Source organism: Oncorhynchus gorbuscha, linkage group LG17, assembly GCF_021184085.1.
Source record: "Oncorhynchus gorbuscha isolate QuinsamMale2020 ecotype Even-year linkage group LG17, OgorEven_v1.0, whole genome shotgun sequence".
Lineage (NCBI taxonomy): Eukaryota > Metazoa > Chordata > Actinopteri > Salmoniformes > Salmonidae > Oncorhynchus > Oncorhynchus gorbuscha.
In genome coordinates, this window is record NC_060189.1 from 31,557,536 (window position 1) to 31,574,019 (window position 16,484).

At 46.8% G+C, this 16,484-nt stretch overlaps 1 protein-coding gene across 1 annotated transcript in view; it reads right to left on the reverse strand.

Moving 5' to 3' along the window:
- Positions 1-422: 422 nt before the first annotated feature.
- Positions 423-16,484, reverse strand: part of LOC124001496 (cysteine-rich motor neuron 1 protein-like) — a 132,965-nt gene continuing 116,903 nt past the window's right edge. The window contains exon 17 of the mRNA XM_046308313.1: positions 423-4,579. Within this exon, the coding sequence (XP_046164269.1) occupies positions 4,394-4,579 (186 nt within the window). The 3' untranslated portion in view covers positions 423-4,393. The remainder of the gene's footprint in view (positions 4,580-16,484) is intronic.

The following is a 16,484-nucleotide window of genomic DNA, read 5'->3' on the forward strand; positions in this document are numbered from 1 at the left end:
ACAACTGGAAGTGGGTCGCACATTATTTATCTGCCTCAGCTGGCTGGCTGGGGCTGATAAAAGGTTTTGGTGCCGTAGCATTCATCCCATTTACTGAGTCAGTGCTCGCTAAATGGCTTGACCTATAGGTGTCTTTTCAAAGTGCTGCATTTGGAATCATGCTTTTGTACCCCTTGAAAACATGTATTTGATTGAATCTATCCTCTAGTCTTCATCTGAACCCACGGAGATTTCTGCCTCAAGCAGAAAATAAGAGAAAGGCGCAGCTTTTCGACATTTTCTGCTCGAGGCAGAAATCACTGAGGCAGAAATCACTGTGGGCAGAGAGGAGGTGGACAGGTGGAGGTCAAATTCCCTAAGAGGTAAGAATGACAACACCAGTACTTTTAATACTAATAATGATTGTACTGAACAGCCACACGTCTGTTTTCAAATGATTTATTGTGCTGCAAAGAAAGAAACAAAAACAATACAGGAACCTGCAAAAGAATCCGCTGTTGCTACGGGAAATTCAGAACCACGTCTTTATCTATCACTCTTTATGGATCTTGTTTTTGCAATATCATCATTATCAATATCAACATGTTAATTTTTTACATAAGCATAAAACAACGGTACTATACAGCCTATAAAGGGGATTGGCAGTTGTGTAAATTAAAAGAGTAAAGGGAAAGAATGGGAACAAAGAGATATCCCTCCCATCTCAAAGGGCTATCTTTATTGGGACAGAGGAACAGGCTCATCAGGGCGTCAGGCTTTTGTGCGTGGACAAGACAGATCTAGCCTGATCCCAGATCTGCTCGTGTTGTCTAGCTAGCCAACTCATATGGTCGTTATCACACTGCGTGACAATCAAAGTGCAATGACAATGACCATGGAAGTTGGCAAGACAGCACAAAGCAGACCTGGGATCAGGCAGGTCCATAGGTGTCCAAAAACCCTGATTAAAGATGAGGAAGCTTGTGATCCTCCAACTTCTCCACCTGCCTAAAGTACAAACTTATTTAAAACGCTCTTTGAGACCAACACAACACCAAAACAGTTTCACAATTTCAGCTGCATTATCATTTCATCTCCTATTATGTTCATGTTCAATTATCTTACTCGTTAATAAATTATTTCGGTCATTTAACACAATAAATTAAATTGTATTTTTTTCTCTCTCTTTCTTTCCAACCATGTTTTTTGTGTGTTTATTTTTGATTTGGCAAGTGATGCTCAAGTATTTACAACAATACTTGGAGGATGCACTGAAAAATACAAAGATTTCACCCTGTAAGACCCATTGTGAATAAGATGCTTATCTTGTAGTAGCACTTTACTCAACCAAGAGTTGTAGAGCCATGTCCTGCAACCTACAGCCAAGTCATATAAGAACTCAGCCAGTCAAGGTGACGTGTGTGTACAATAGAACATAATCAAATCAATCACTATTATTCATCACTTCAACGATCTGAATTTCTGTGGATTTTAAGTGGGGTTTGAATAACGTGGTTTGTGTCCAGATGATAGAGCTGCATAATAGGTTGGAGAATTGAACCAATCAACTGTTCTTTGAAAACATACAGTAGCTGTTGGTTATACAGTATATTTGAGTATGTTTGTCCTATGTTTGGAGAAAACTTAGAACAAGAGCAAGCTTCAGTTGCAATAACTGTTTTGAAAGTTAAATATTTCTCCCTCTCATCAGAAATCAGGGGCGCAACTTTGGTTTTAGAAGAGGGGGGGTATAATTTTTTTTGTATTTTTTAATCCAGTCGGATAAACACTCCAAACAGCCTACCCGACCGCTCGGTGGTATCCGCATGGTCCTAAAGCACACAGTTGCCTCGTCTTGTATCACATTCCAATTTTACAGTTCTACATTAAACAAACTATTATGCAGAGTTTTAAGTTGTGGTTTTGCAGATAAAATTTTCAGAAGCAACTGGAACCTAATTTGTAACACTGGATCTCACAGGGCTCAGAAAAAAACGAAGGGCACCTATTTCAAAGAAAAGTATTTGTAAAAACAAAAATAAAATTAAAAAAACACCAAGAGGTTATTTTCTATATAAAAGTGCCAAGATGTATGATTCTACGTACATTTTTGTCAGACAGATTAAGATACACCCAAGACAAACTATCACAAGTCGACAACTACCCCTCCCTTCCTCCATCCCTCCATCCCACCCTCTCTCTCTCCCAGAGCTTATGTCCACCCACTTTCCAGTAGTTTTGACATCAGAAGCAAATGAAAGAGAAGAATAAAAGATTGAGAGAGCCTGGTACTGCTCAGCCCAGAACTCACTTGTCATTATACGGTTGGCATTTTGGACATTGCTTCATTCAGGGAAGCATATTGACACAAATAGATAGGGAACTCACAGACCAATCAAACAAAGCCCTCATGGACATACAATGGGTTTTTAAAAAAATGACATCAAATAAATGAGAAAAAAAAGATTGACGTTCGTCTTTTTTCCGTCCTGTCTCTATCACTCCTCTTTTTGACTTTTTTCAAACAAGCAAGGCAAATGGAATGCTAGTTCTCATCAGGTGTGCCATTATTACATCACATCTCTTTTCTCAATCATAAATACATTCAATAGGAAATGAATGGAGAAATGTATATGTGAAGAAAACAAACCTTGTATGTATGAATGTGTGTTGACACACGTACATACATGCATACACAACATACATACATATATAGTCACACAATATTTTCATCTGTTGCAGTAATATGTACACAAGTGTTCCTATAATGTTTGAAACCATTTTTTGTTTGTTTGTTGCAAAGACTAAAATAACAAAGGTGCTTGGGTAAAACGAGGTGATGCAACAGCCTCCAGAAGAGGAGACTTGTTAGTCGCACAGCCAGTAAAACAAAACAAAAGGAAGGAGGAAAAATATCAAAGAGCTACTTTTACCGTAGTTCGTCTTCAGAGACCCCAAGAGAAAAGACATTTGAACATATTCGATGACACTATGTTTCCTTGTATTCTCAGTGTTTCCTAAAGGAGCCAAAGAGTATCTCTATGTGTGTGTGACTCAGTGGAAAACAGACTTACAGAAGCAAAGCAGCACTTATAAAGCATATGCGCAAGTCCTCGAGAAATACACTCGCTTCATCCTGCCTTTATCAACCGGAACCCCTTTATTCTTTATCCAAAATAAAAGACACCATTGTTTGGAGTGAGTGAAAGTCAACTTGTCCTTTGATGTTAAATACATTTAGCCAAATTATGACGGAGATTTGAAAATGACGAGGAAAATGAGAACATCCAAGGAAAATAAACAGATATTAGAAATCCAAACGACTGACCAGGAAGAACAACCGCCTGGTGACGGAGCGAGTGGCGCTTCTTTCTTTCTGTCCACTTCCTTTCCAACAGGTGATGTTCCACAGGAAAAGAAAAGACAACGAGCCAATTTTGACGTTTTCAAAGGAGGGGAGGAAAAGAGGAAGGAAAGAAGGGAGGAATAGTCCAGCTTGAACAGACCTGAGAGAGGTGTCTGTCTGTGATGTGGTCTACGGTGTCTGACCTCTCTTTCTTTCCTTCGTTCACTCTCTTTCGTCTGAGTCGCCACATGAAGTCCGGCAGTCGTCAGTCCGTCCTGCCATGGCTTAGCTCAGCTCAGACAGGCCACAGCGTTCCTCTAGCCTCGCTCTCACAGGGTGTGATTTTTTATTTGACAGTCAGAGGAGCTTTGGTTCTAAAAGTTCAGTGTTCAACAGAAAACAATAGCTTGGATTATTCGGTTTATCTCTTCAAAGGCCTTTTTCAAGGAAGCAGGAATGCAGGAAAATACCATAGCTTGAAAAATACCCAGTTTGTCCTAATCCCAAAGCTTCATATCTAACTTTACACACACACACACACACACACACACACACACACACACACACACACACACACACACACACACACACACACACACACACACACACACACACACACACACACACACACACACACACACACACACACACACACACACACACACACACACACACACACACACACACACACACACACACACACACACACACACGTAACACTCCCTCACAATCATTTTTTATAATAATAATCTAGGGAAAGTCTAGATTCTGGTTCTCCCATTGTGTCATCATAATCCTAATTCTATTCTATTTTGTTTGGTTTGTTATTAATCTTGAGGACATTGTCAATTGTCTGTCTGTTCTTTTTTTGTTTGGAGTGACCTTTGCTAGTTTGCTAGTGATCTTGTCATCTTATAGGTTTGGTGACATGTCTTTGTCTGTCTGTGGTAAGTCATAGTTGTTCTGAAGGTACTGTAGGTAAGGTGCTCTCTCATTCTCTCTCTCTCTCTCTGGTTTTGGCTGCTTGCTGACTGCTGAGTAGAGGACGCGAGGCGAGGCCAGTCTGTCTCACTGAGTCTGGTAGAAGTTGTCAGCCTGCAGGTTGTTGAAGTTGTTTTGTTTCTGCATGCTGTAGTAACCGCTGTACCTAGAATCAGGGTCGGCGATCCGGAGCATGCGCTGCGAACTGTCCACCTGCACCGTGGTACCTTTCTGGCAGTCCACATACACCAGCTGGTTGTTGAGGCAGGTGGGCTATAGAGGACACACACACATTTAGTTACCTCCACAGATAACAATCTAGTTAGGCTCAGAGCCTTAGATATGGATTTTATTTGTATTTTCATACTATTTTATATTTCTCAGTAAGGCTCTGCTCAGGCTGTATTACATAGAGGATTTACTATGTCATTACTATATAGCTAGACAATGTAATCATTCTAGGTAAATAAGTCATATTCAATTAGTTCTATATTCAAAAGTAAAGACATTGATCATGTATCCTTCTCCATAAGCTGCTGATATGATATTCCCTGGCGTTTTATACCGTCAACTATATTACAACCCACAGGCTGCAGTAAAGCAGGACAGAAACCAACCAGGCATACAGTGCATTCGGAAAGTATTCAGACCCCTTGACTTAAAAAAAAAAACATTGTGTTGTGTTACAGCTTCTGAAATTGATTAAATTGTCACGTTCTGACCTTTATTTCCTTTGTTTTGTCGTTATTTAGTATGGTCAGGGTGCGAGTTGGGGTGGGCAGTCTATGTTTGTTTTTCTATGATTTGGGGATTTCTATGTTTCGGCCTAGTATGGTTCTCAATCAGAGTCAGGTGTCATTAGTTGTCTCTGATTGAGAATCATACTTAGGTTTCACTGTTTGTTGGTGGGTGATTGTCTATGTTAGTTGCTTGTGTCAGCACAGTTCTCATCATAGCTTCGTTATTCGCGGTCGTTATTCGTTTATTGTTTTGTATAGTTTTTCATTCAGTGTTCAGTGCTTTCTGTTATTAAAAAATCATCATGAACACATACCACGCTGCATTTTGGTCTGCTTCATATGACGATCGTGACATAAATAAAACAAATCCTCATCAATCTACACACAATACCCCATAATGACAAAGCAAAAACAGGTTTTTAGAAATGTTGGCACATTTCTTTCAAAATAAAAAACAGAAACACCTTATTTACATAAGCATTAAGACCCTTTGCTATGAGACTCAAAATTGTGCTCAGGTGCATCCTGTTTCCCTTGATCATCCTTGAGATGTTTTTCAACTTGATTATAGTCCACCTGTGGTAAATTAAATTGATTGGACATAATTTGGAAAGCCACACATCTGTTTATATAAGGTCCCACAGCTGACAGTGCATCTCAGAGCAAAAAAACAATCCATGTGTCATGTATTGTCATATATTGTCATGTACCCCTTCTTCTGTCCCCTCTTCACAGGAGGAACCTGGTGATTTGACAGGGGTGCCGGAGGAATATCATGATCTGCGCACGGTCTTCAGTCGGTCCAGGGCCACCTCCCTTCCTCCTCACCGGTCGTATGATTGTAGTATTGATCTCCTTCCGGGGACCACTCCCCCCCGGGGTAGACTATACTCTCTGTCGGCTCCCGAACGTAAGGCTCTCGAATATTATCTGTCTGTTGCTCTCGACGCCGGTACCGTTGTGCCTTCTTCTCCCGCCGGAGTGGGGGTTTTTTTGTTAAGAAAAAGGACGGTACCCTGCGCCCCTGCGTGGATTATCGAGGGCTGAATGACATAACGGTTAAGAATCGTTATCCGCTTCCCCTTATGTCGTCAGCCTTCGAGATTCTGCAGGGAGCCAGGTTCTTTACTAAGTTGGACCTTCGTAACGCTTACCATCTCGTGCGCATCAGGGAGGGGGACGAGTGGAAAACGGCGTTTAACACTCCGTTAGGGCATTTTGAATACCGGGTTCTGCCGTTCGGTCTCGCTAATGCTCCAGCTGTCTTTCAGGCATTAGTGAATGATGTACTGAGAGACATGCTGAACATCTTTGTTTTCGTTTACCTTGACGATATCCTGATTTTTTCACCGTCACTCCAGATTCATGTTCAGCACGTTCGACGTGTTCTCCAGCGCCTTTTAGAGAATTGTCTTTATGTGAAGGCTGAGAAGTGCGCTTTTCATGTCTCCGTCACATTTCTCGGTTCTGTTATTTCCGCTGAAGGCATTCAGATGGATCCCGCTAAGGTCCATGCTGTCAGCGATTGGCCCGTCCCTAAGTCACGTGTCGAGTTGCAGCGCTTTCTCGGTTTCGCGAATTTCTAGCGGCGTTTCATTCGTAATTTCGGTCAAGTGGCAGCTTCTCTCACAGCCCTTACTTCTGTCAAGACGTGCTTTAAGTGGTCCGTTTCCGCCCAGGGAGCTTTTGATCTCCTCAAGAAGCGTTTTACATCTGCTCCTATCCTTGTTACTCCTGACGTCACTAAACAATTCATTGTCGAGGTTGACGCGTCAGAGGTGGGCGTGGGAGCCATTCTGTCCCAGCGCTCCCATTCTGACGATAAGGTCCCTCCTTGCGCGTATTTTTCTCATCGCCTGTCGCCGTCGGAACGTAACTATGATGTGGGAAACCGCGAACTGCTCGCCATCCGCTTAGCCCTAGGCGAATGGCGACAGTGGTTGGAGGGGGCGACCGTTCCTTTTGTCGTTTGGACTGACCATAAGAACCTTGAGTACATCCGTTCTGCCAAACGACTCAATGCGCGTCAGGCTCGTTGGGCGTTGTTTTTCGCTCGTTTCGAGTTTGTGATTTCTTATCGTCCGGGCACTAAGAACACCAAGCATGATGCTTTATCCCGTCTCTTCAGTTCTTCTGTAGCCTCTACCGACCCCGAGGGGATTCTCCCTGAGGGGCGTGTTGTCGGGTTGACTGTCTGGGGAATTGAGAGACAGGTAAAGCAAGCACTCACTCACACTCCGTCGCCGCGCGCTTGTCCTAGTAACCTTCTTTTCGTTCCCGTTTCTACTCGTCTGGCCGTTCTTCAGTGGGCTCACTCTGCCAAGTTAGCTGGCCACCCCGGCGTTCGGGGTACGCTTGCTTCTATTCGCCAGCGGTTTTGGTGGCCTACTCAGGAGCGTGACACGCGCCGTTTCGTGGCTGCTTGTTCGGACTGCGCGCAGACTAAGTCAGGTAACTCTCCTCCTGCCGGTCGTCTCAGACCGCTTTCCATTCCCTCTCGACCATGGTCTCACATCGCCTTAGACTTTATTACCGGTCTGCCTTCGTCAGCGGGGAAGACTGTTATTCTAACGGTTGTCGATAGGTTCTCTAAGGCGGCTCATTTTATTCCCCTCGCTAAGCTTCCTTCCGCTAAAGAGACGGCACAAATCATCATTGAGAATGTGTTCAGAATTCATGGCCTTCCGTTAGACGCCGTTTCGGACAGAGGTCCGCAATTCACGTCTCAGTTTTGGAGGGAGTTTTGTCGTTTGATTGGGGCTTCCGTCAGTCTCTCTTCCGGTTTTCATTCCCAGTCTAACGGTCAAGCAGAACGGGCCAATCAGACTATTGGTCGCATCTTACGCAGTCTTTCCTTTCAAAACCCTGCGTCTTGGGCAGAACAGCTCCCCTGGGCAGAATACGCTCACAACTCGCTTCCTTCGTCTGCGACCGGGCTATCTCCTTTTCAGAGTAGCCTTGGGTACCAGCCCCCTCTGTTCTCGTCCCAGCTCGCCGAGTCCAGCGTTCCCTCCGCTCAGGCTTTTGTCCAACGTTGTGAGCGCACCTGGAAGAGGGTCAGGTCTGCACTTTGCCGTTATAGGGCGCACACTGTGAGAGCCGCCAATAAGCGTAGGACTAAGAGTCCTAGGTATTGTCGCGGTCAGAGAGTATGGCTCTCCACTCGTAACCTTCCCCTTACGACAGCTTCTCGCAAATTGACTCCGCGGTTCATTGGTCCGTTCCGTATTTCTCAGGTCGTTAATCCTGTCGCAGTGCGACTTCTTCTTCCGCGACATCTTCGTCGCGTCCACCCAGTCTTCCATGTCTCCTGTGTCAAGCCTTTTCTTCGCGCCCCCGTTCGTCCCCCCGTCCTTGTCGAGGGCGCACCTATCTACAGGGTCCGGAAGATTATGGACATGCGTTCTCGGGGACGTGGTCACCAGTACTTAGTGGATTGGGAGGGGTACGGTCCTGAGGAGAGGAGTTTGGTTCCATCTCGGGACGTGCTGGACCGTTCGTTGATCGATGATTTCCTCCGTTGCCGCCAGGGTTCCTCCTCGAGTGCGCCAGGAGGCGCTCGGTGAGTGGGGGTACTGTCATGTATTGTCATATATTGTCATGTCTTGTCCCTGTGCTTTCTCTTCTATTCGTTTCCCCCTGCTGGTCTTATTAGGTTTCTTTCCCTCTCTCTATCCCTCTCTCTCTCTATCGTTCCGTTCCTGCTCCCAGCTGTTCCTCATTCTCCTAACGACCTCGTTTACTCTTTCACACCTGTCCCCTATTTTGCCCTCTGATTAAGTCTCTATTTCTCTCTCTGTTTCTGCTTCTGTCCTTGTCGGATTCTTGTTTGCTGTTTGCTGTTTGCTGTTTGCTGTGTTCTTGTTCCGTCCTGTCGTGTTTTGCCTTATCATCAGATGCTGCGTGTGAGCAGGTGTCTCTGTCAGCTACGGCCCGCGCCTACCCGAAGGGACCTGCAGTCTGTTGCCGCTTATCCTGCAATTCCCCTCTACAACTAGAGGATTTCTGTTTTCCCCGTTTGGACATTTCCTGTAAAGGATTGAGGATTATGTTATTTCTGTTTGGACTTAAATAAACTCAGTTTCTGTTAAGTCGTTTTTGGGTCCTCACTCACCTGCATAACACCATGAGGTCGAAGGAATTAGAGCTCAGAGACAGGATTGTGTTGAGGCACAGATGTGGGGAAGGGTACCAAAACATTTCTACAGCATTGAAGGTCCCCAAGAACACAGAACATAATTCTTAAATGGAAGAAGTTTGGAACCACCAAGACTCTTCCTAGAGCTGGCTGCCCGGTCAAACTGTGCAATCGGGGGAGAAGGGCCTTGCTCAGTGAGGTGACCAAGAACCCAATGGCCACTCTGACAGAGCTCCAGAGTTCCTCTGTGGAGATGGGAGAACTTTCCAGAAGGACAAACCATCTCTGCAGCACTCCAACAATCAGACCTTTGATAGAGTGGCCAGACGGAAGCCACTCCTCAGTAAAAAGCACATGACATCCCACTTGGAGTTTTCCAAAAGGCAACTAAAGGACACTCAGACCATGAGAAACAAGGTCTGATGAAACCAAGATTGAAATCTTTGGCCTGATTGCAAAGCGTCACATCTGGAAGAAACCTGGCACCATCCCTACAGTGAAGCATGTTAGTGGCATGCTGTTGGGATGTTTTTCAGTGGCAGGGACTGGGAGAATAGTCACAATAGAAAAGTCTATATACAGTATGTGCAAATGTAGTACGATTAGGGATGTAAGGCAATAAATAGGCCGTAGTTGTCATGTTTTGTCATTTATTATCTTGTCTTGTCCCTGTGCTTCCCATTCTATTCGTTTCCCTCTGCTGGTCTTATTAGGTTCTTTCCCTCTTCCTATCCCTCTCTCTCCCCCTCCCTCTCTCACTCTCTCGCTCTCTCTTCTCTCTATCGTTCCGTTCCTGCTCCCAGCTGTTCCTATTCCCCTAATCAATCATTTAGTCTTCCCACACCTGTTCCCGATCCTTTCCCCTGATTAGAGTCCCTATTTCTTCCTTTGTGTTCCGTTCCTGTCCTGTCGGTTCCTTGTCTAGAATTCACCGTGCTGTGTTTGTGTATCGCCCTGTCGTGTCGTGTTTTCCTCAGATGCTGCGTGGTGAGCAGGTGTCTGAGTCTGTCTGGTTCAAGTGCCTTCCCGAGGCAACCTGCTGTTCACCTGCTGTTCAAGATCGAGTCTCCAGTTTGTCCTCGTCATTTCGAGTGAAAGTTGTGTTTTTTGTTGGTATTAACTTTACTGGATTAAAGACTCTGTTTTCGCCAAGTCGCTTTTGGGTCCTCTTTCACCTGCATGACAGAAGGAACCGACCAAGGAATGGACCCAGCGACTTCAGACGCTCGTTACACTGCCGTCGAGATCCAAGGAGCCATGCTCGGCAGACACGAGCAGGAATTGTCTGCTGCTCGCCATGCCGTGGAGAACCTGGCCGCTCAGGTTTCCGACCTCTCTGGACAGTTCCAGAGTCTACGTCTCGTGCCACCTGTTACTTCCTGGCCTGCCGAGCCTCCAGAACCTAGGGTTAATAACCCACCTTGCTACTCCGGGCAGCCCACTGAGTGCCGCTCCTTTCTCACGCAGTGTGAGATTGTGTTCTCTCTCCAACCCAACACATACTCTAGAGAGAGAGCTCGGGTTGCTTACGTCATTTCACTCCTTACTGGCCGGGCTCGAGAATGGGGCACAGCTATCTGGGAGGCAAGGGCTGATTGCTCTAACAAGTTCCAGAACTTTAAAGAGGAGATGATTCGGGTTTTTGACCGTTCAGTTTTTGGTAGGGAGGCTTCTAGGGCCCTGGCTTCCCTATGCCAAGGTGAACGGTCCATAACGGATTATTCTATTGAGTTTCGCACTCTTGCTGCCTCTAGTGAGTGGAACGAGCCGGCGCTGCTCGCTCGTTTTCTGGAGGGACTCCACGCAGTGGTTAAGGATGAGATTCTCTCCCGGGAGGTTCCTTCAGATGTGGACTCTTTGATTGCTCTCGCCATCCGCATAGAACGACGGGTAGATCTTCGTCACCGGGCTCGTGGAAGAGAGCTCGCATCAACGGTGTTTCCCTGCTCCGCATCGCAACCATCTCTCTCCTCTGGCTCAGAGACTGAGCCCATGCAGCTGGGAGGGATTCGCATCTCGACTAAGGAGAGGGAACGGAGGATCACCAACCGCCTGTGCCTCTATTGCGGAGTTGCTGGACATTTTGTTAATTCATGTCCAGTAAAAGCCAGAGCTCATCTGTAAGCGGAGGGCTACAGGTGAGCGCAACTACTCAAGTCTCTCCATCAAAATCCTGTACTACTTTGTCGGTCCATCTACGCTGGACCGGTTCGGGTGCTACATGTAGTGCCTTGATAGACTCTGGGGCTGAGGGTTGTTTCATGGACGAAGCATGGGTTCGGAAACATGACATTCCTTTCAGAGAGTTAGAGAAGCCTACGCCCATGTTCGCCTTAGATGGTAGTCATCTTCCCAGTATCAGATTTGAGACACTACCTTTAACCCTCACAGTATCTGGTAACCACAGTGAGACTATTTCTTTTTTGATTTTTCGTTCACCGTTTACACCTGTTGTTTTGGGTCATCCCTGGCTAGTATGTCATAATCCTTCTATTAATTGGTCTAGTAATTCTATCCTATCCTGGAACGTTTCTTGTCATGTGAAGTGTTTAATGTCTGCCATCCCTCCCGTTTCTTCTGTCCCTACTTCTCAGGAGGAACCTGGCGATTTGACAGGAGTGCCGGAGGAATATCATGATCTGCGCACGGTCTTCAGTCGGTCCCGAGCCAACTCCCTTCCTCCTCACCGGTCGTATGATTGTAGTATTGATCTCCTCCCGGGGACCACTCCTCCTCGGGGTAGACTATACTCTCTGTCGGCTCCCGAACGTAAGGCTCTCGAGGATTATTTGTCTGTGTCTCTTGACGCCGGTACCATAGTGCCTTCTTCCTCTCCGGCCGGGCGGGGTTCTTTTTGTTAAGAAGAAGGACGGTACTCTGCGCCCCTGCGTGGATTATCGAGGGCTGAATGACATAACGGTTAAGAATCGTTATCCGCTTCCCCTTATGTCATCAGCCTTCGAGATTCTGCAGGGAGCCAGGTGCTTTACTAAGTTGGACCTTCGTAACGCTTACCATCTCGTGCGCATCAGAGAGGGGGACGAGTGGAAAACGGCGTTTAACACTCCGTTAGGGCATTTTGAGTACCGGGTTCTGCCGTTTGGTCTCGCCAATGCGCCAGCTGTTTTTCAGGCATTAGTTAATGATGTTCTGAGAGACATGCTGAACATCTTTGTTTTTGTCTATCTTGACGATATCCTGATTTTTTCTCCGTCACTCGAGATTCATGTTCAGCACGTTCGACGTGTTCTACAGCGCCTTTTAGAGAATTGTCTCTACGTAAAGTCTGAGAAGTGCTCTTTTCATGTCTCCTCCGTTACTTTTCTCGGTTCCGTTATTTCCGCTGAAGGCATTCAGATGGATTCCGCTAAGGTCCAAGCTGTTAGTGATTGGCCCGTTCCAAGGTCACGTGTCGAGTTGCAGCGCTTTTTAGGTTTCGCTAATTTCTATCGGCGTTTCATTCGTAATTTCGGTCAAGTTGCTGCCCCTCTCACAGCTCTTACTTCTGTCAAGACGTGTTTTAAGTGGTCCGGTTCCGCCCAGGGAGCTTTTGATCTTCTAAAAGAACGTTTTACGTCCGCTCCTATCCTCGTTACTCCTGACGTCACTAGACAATTCATTGTCGAGGTTGACGCTTCAGAGGTAGGCGTGGGAGCCATTCTATCCCAGCGCTTCCAGTCTGACGATAAGGTTCATCCTTGCGCTTATTTTTCTCATCGCCTGTCGCCATCTGAGCGCAACTATGATGTGGGTAACCGTGAACTGCTCGCCATCCGCTTAGCCCTAGGCGAATGGCGACAGTGGTTGGAGGGGGCGACCGTTCCTTTTGTCGTTTGGACAGACCATAAGAACCTTGAGTACATCCGTTCTGCCAAACGACTTAATGCCCGTCAAGCTCGTTGGGCGTTGTTTTTCGCTCGTTTCGAGTTTGTGATTTCTTACCGTCCGGGTAGCAAGAACACCAAGCCTGATGCCTTATCCCGTCTGTTTAGTTCTTCTGTGGCTTCTACTGATCCCGAGGGATTCTTCCTTATGGGCGTGTTGTCGGGTTAACAGTCTGGGGAATTGAAAGACAGGTTAAGCAAGCACTCACGCACACTGCGTCGCCGCGCGCTTGTCCTAGTAACCTCCTTTTCGTTCCTGTTTCCACTCGTCTGGCTGTTCTTCAGTGGGCTCACTCTGCCAAGTTAGCTGGTCATCCCGGTGTTCGAGGCACTCTTGCGTCTATTCGCCAGCGCTTTTGGTGGCCGACTCAGGAGCGTGACACGCGCCGTTTCGTGGCTGCTTGTTCGGACTGCGCGCAGACTAAGTCGGGTAACTCTCCTCCTGCCGGTCGTCTCAGACCGCTCCCCATTCCTTCTCGACCATGGTCTCACATCGCCCTAGACTTCATTACCGATCTGCCTTTGTCTGCGGGGAAGACTGTGATTCTTACAGTTGTCGATAGGTTCTCTAAGGCGGCACATTTCATTCCCCTCGCTAAACTTCCTTCCGCTAAGGAGACGGCACAAATCATTATCGAGAATGTATTCAGAATTCATGGCCTCCCGTTAGACGCCGTTTCAGACAGAGGCCCGCAATTCACGTCACAGTTTTGGAGGGAGTTCTGTCGTTTGATTGGTGCGTCCGTCAGTCTCTCTTCCGGGTTTCATCCCCAGTCTAACGGTCAAGCAGAGAGGGCCAATCAGACGATTGGTCGCATACTACGCAGCCTTTCTTTCAGAAACCCTGCGTCTTGGGCAGAACAGCTCCCCTGGGCAGAATACGCTCACAATTCGCTTCCTTCGTCTGCTACCGGGTTATCTCAGTTTCAGAGTAGTCTGGGTTACCAGCCTCCTCTGTTCTCATCCCAGCTTGCCGAGTCCAGCGTTCCCTCCGCTCAGGCTTTTGTCCAACGTTGTGAGCGCACCTGGAAGAGGGTCAGGTCTGCACTTTGCCATTATAGGGCGCACACTGTGAGAGCCGCCAATAAGCGTAGGACTAAGAGTCCTAGGTATTGTCGCGGTCAGAGAGTATGGCTCTCCACTCGTAACCTTCCCCTTACGACAGCTTCTCGCAAATTGACTCCGCGGTTCATTGGTCCGTTCCGTATTTCTCAGGTCGTTAATCCTGTCGCAGTGCGACTTCTTCTTCCGCGACATCTTCGTCGCGTCCACCCAGTCTTCCATGTCTCCTGTGTCAAGCCTTTTCTTCGCGCCCCCGTTCGTCCCCCCCCCCCGTCCTTGTCGAGGGCGCACCTATCTACAGGGTCCGGAAGATTATGGACATGCGTTCTCGGGGACGTGGTCACCAGTACTTAGTGGATTGGGAGGGGTACGGTCCTGAGGAGAGGAGTTTGGTTCCATCTCGGGACGTGCTGGACCGTTCGTTGATCGATGATTTCCTCCGTTGCCGCCAGGGTTCCTCCTCGAGTGCGCCAGGAGGCGCTCGGTGAGTGGGGGGGTACTGTCATGTATTGTCATATATTGTCATGTCTTGTCCCTGTGCTTTCTCTTCTATTCGTTTCCCCCTGCTGGTCTTATTAGGTTTCTTTCCCTCTCTCTATCCCTCTCTCTCTCTATCGTTCCGTTCCTGCTCCCAGCTGTTCCTCATTCTCCTAACGACCTCGTTTACTCTTTCACACCTGTCCCCTATTTTGCCCTCTGATTAAGTCTCTATTTCTCTCTCTGTTTCTGCTTCTGTCCTTGTCGGATTCTTGTTTGCTGTTTGCTGTTTGCTGTTTGCTGTGTTCTTGTTCCGTCCTGTCGTGTTTTGCCTTATCATCAGATGCTGCGTGTGAGCAGGTGTCTCTGTCAGCTACGGCCCGCGCCTACCCGAAGGGACCTGCAGTCTGTTGCCGCTTATCCTGCAATTCCCTCTACAACTAGAGGATTTCTGTTTTCCCCGTTTGGACATTTCCTGTAAAGGATTGAGGATTATGTTATTTCTGTTTGGACTTAAATAAACTCAGTTTCTGTTAAGTCGTTTTTGGGTCCTCACTCACCTGCATAACACCATGAGGTCGAAGGAATTAGAGCTCAGAGACAGGATTGTGTTGAGGCACAGATGTGGGGAAGGGTACCAAAACATTTCTACAGCATTGAAGGTCCCCAAGAACACAGAACATAATTCTTAAATGGAAGAAGTTTGGAACCACCAAGACTCTTCCTAGAGCTGGCTGCCCGGTCAAACTGTGCAATCGGGGAGAAGGGCCTTGCTCAGTGAGGTGACCAAGAACCCAATGGCCACTCTGACAGAGCTCCAGAGTTCCTCTGTGGAGATGGGAGAACTTTCCAGAAGGACAAACCATCTCTGCAGCACTCCAACAATCAGACCTTTGATAGAGTGGCCAGACGGAAGCCACTCCTCAGTAAAAAGCACATGACATCCCACTTGGAGTTTTCCAAAAGGCAACTAAAGGACACTCAGACCATGAGAAACAAGGTCTGATGAAACCAAGATTGAAATCTTTGGCCTGATTGCAAAGCGTCACATCTGGAAGAAACCTGGCACCATCCCTACAGTGAAGCATGTTAGTGGCATGCTGTTGGGATGTTTTTCAGTGGCAGGGACTGGGAGAATAGTCACAATAGAAAAGTCTATATACAGTATGTGCAAATGTAGTACGATTAGGGATGTAAGGCAATAAATAGGCCGTAGTGGCGAAATAATTACAAGTTAGCAATTAAACACTGGAGTGATTGATGTGCAGAAGATGAATGTGCAAGTAGAAATACTGGGGTGCAAAGGAGCAAAACAATAACAATATGGGGATGAGGTAGTTTGGTGGGGTATTTACAGATGGACTATGTACAGGTGCAATGATCGGTAAGCTGCTCTGACAGCTGATGCTTAAAGTTAGTGAGGGAGATAAGTCTCCAACTTCAGTGATTTTTGCAATTCGTTCCAGTCACTGGCAGCAGAGAACTGGAAGGAAAGGTGGCCAAACAAGTAGTTGGCTTTGGGGGTGACCAGTGAAATATACCTGCTGGAGCATGTGCGACGGGTAGGTGCTGCTATGGTGACCAGTGAGCTGAGATAAGGCAGGACTTTACCAGCAAAGACTTATAGATGATCTGGAGATAGTTGGTTTGGCAACGAATATGAAGCGAAGGCCAGTCAACGAGAGCATACAGGTTGCAGTGGTGGGTAGTATATGGGGCTTTGGTGACAAAATGAATGGCACTGTGATAGACTACATCCAATTTGCTGAGTAGAGGGTTGGAGGCTATTTTGTAAATGACATCGCCAAAGTCAAGGATCGGTAGGATAGTCAGTTTTACGAGGGAATATTTGGCAGCATGAGTGAAGGATGCTTTGT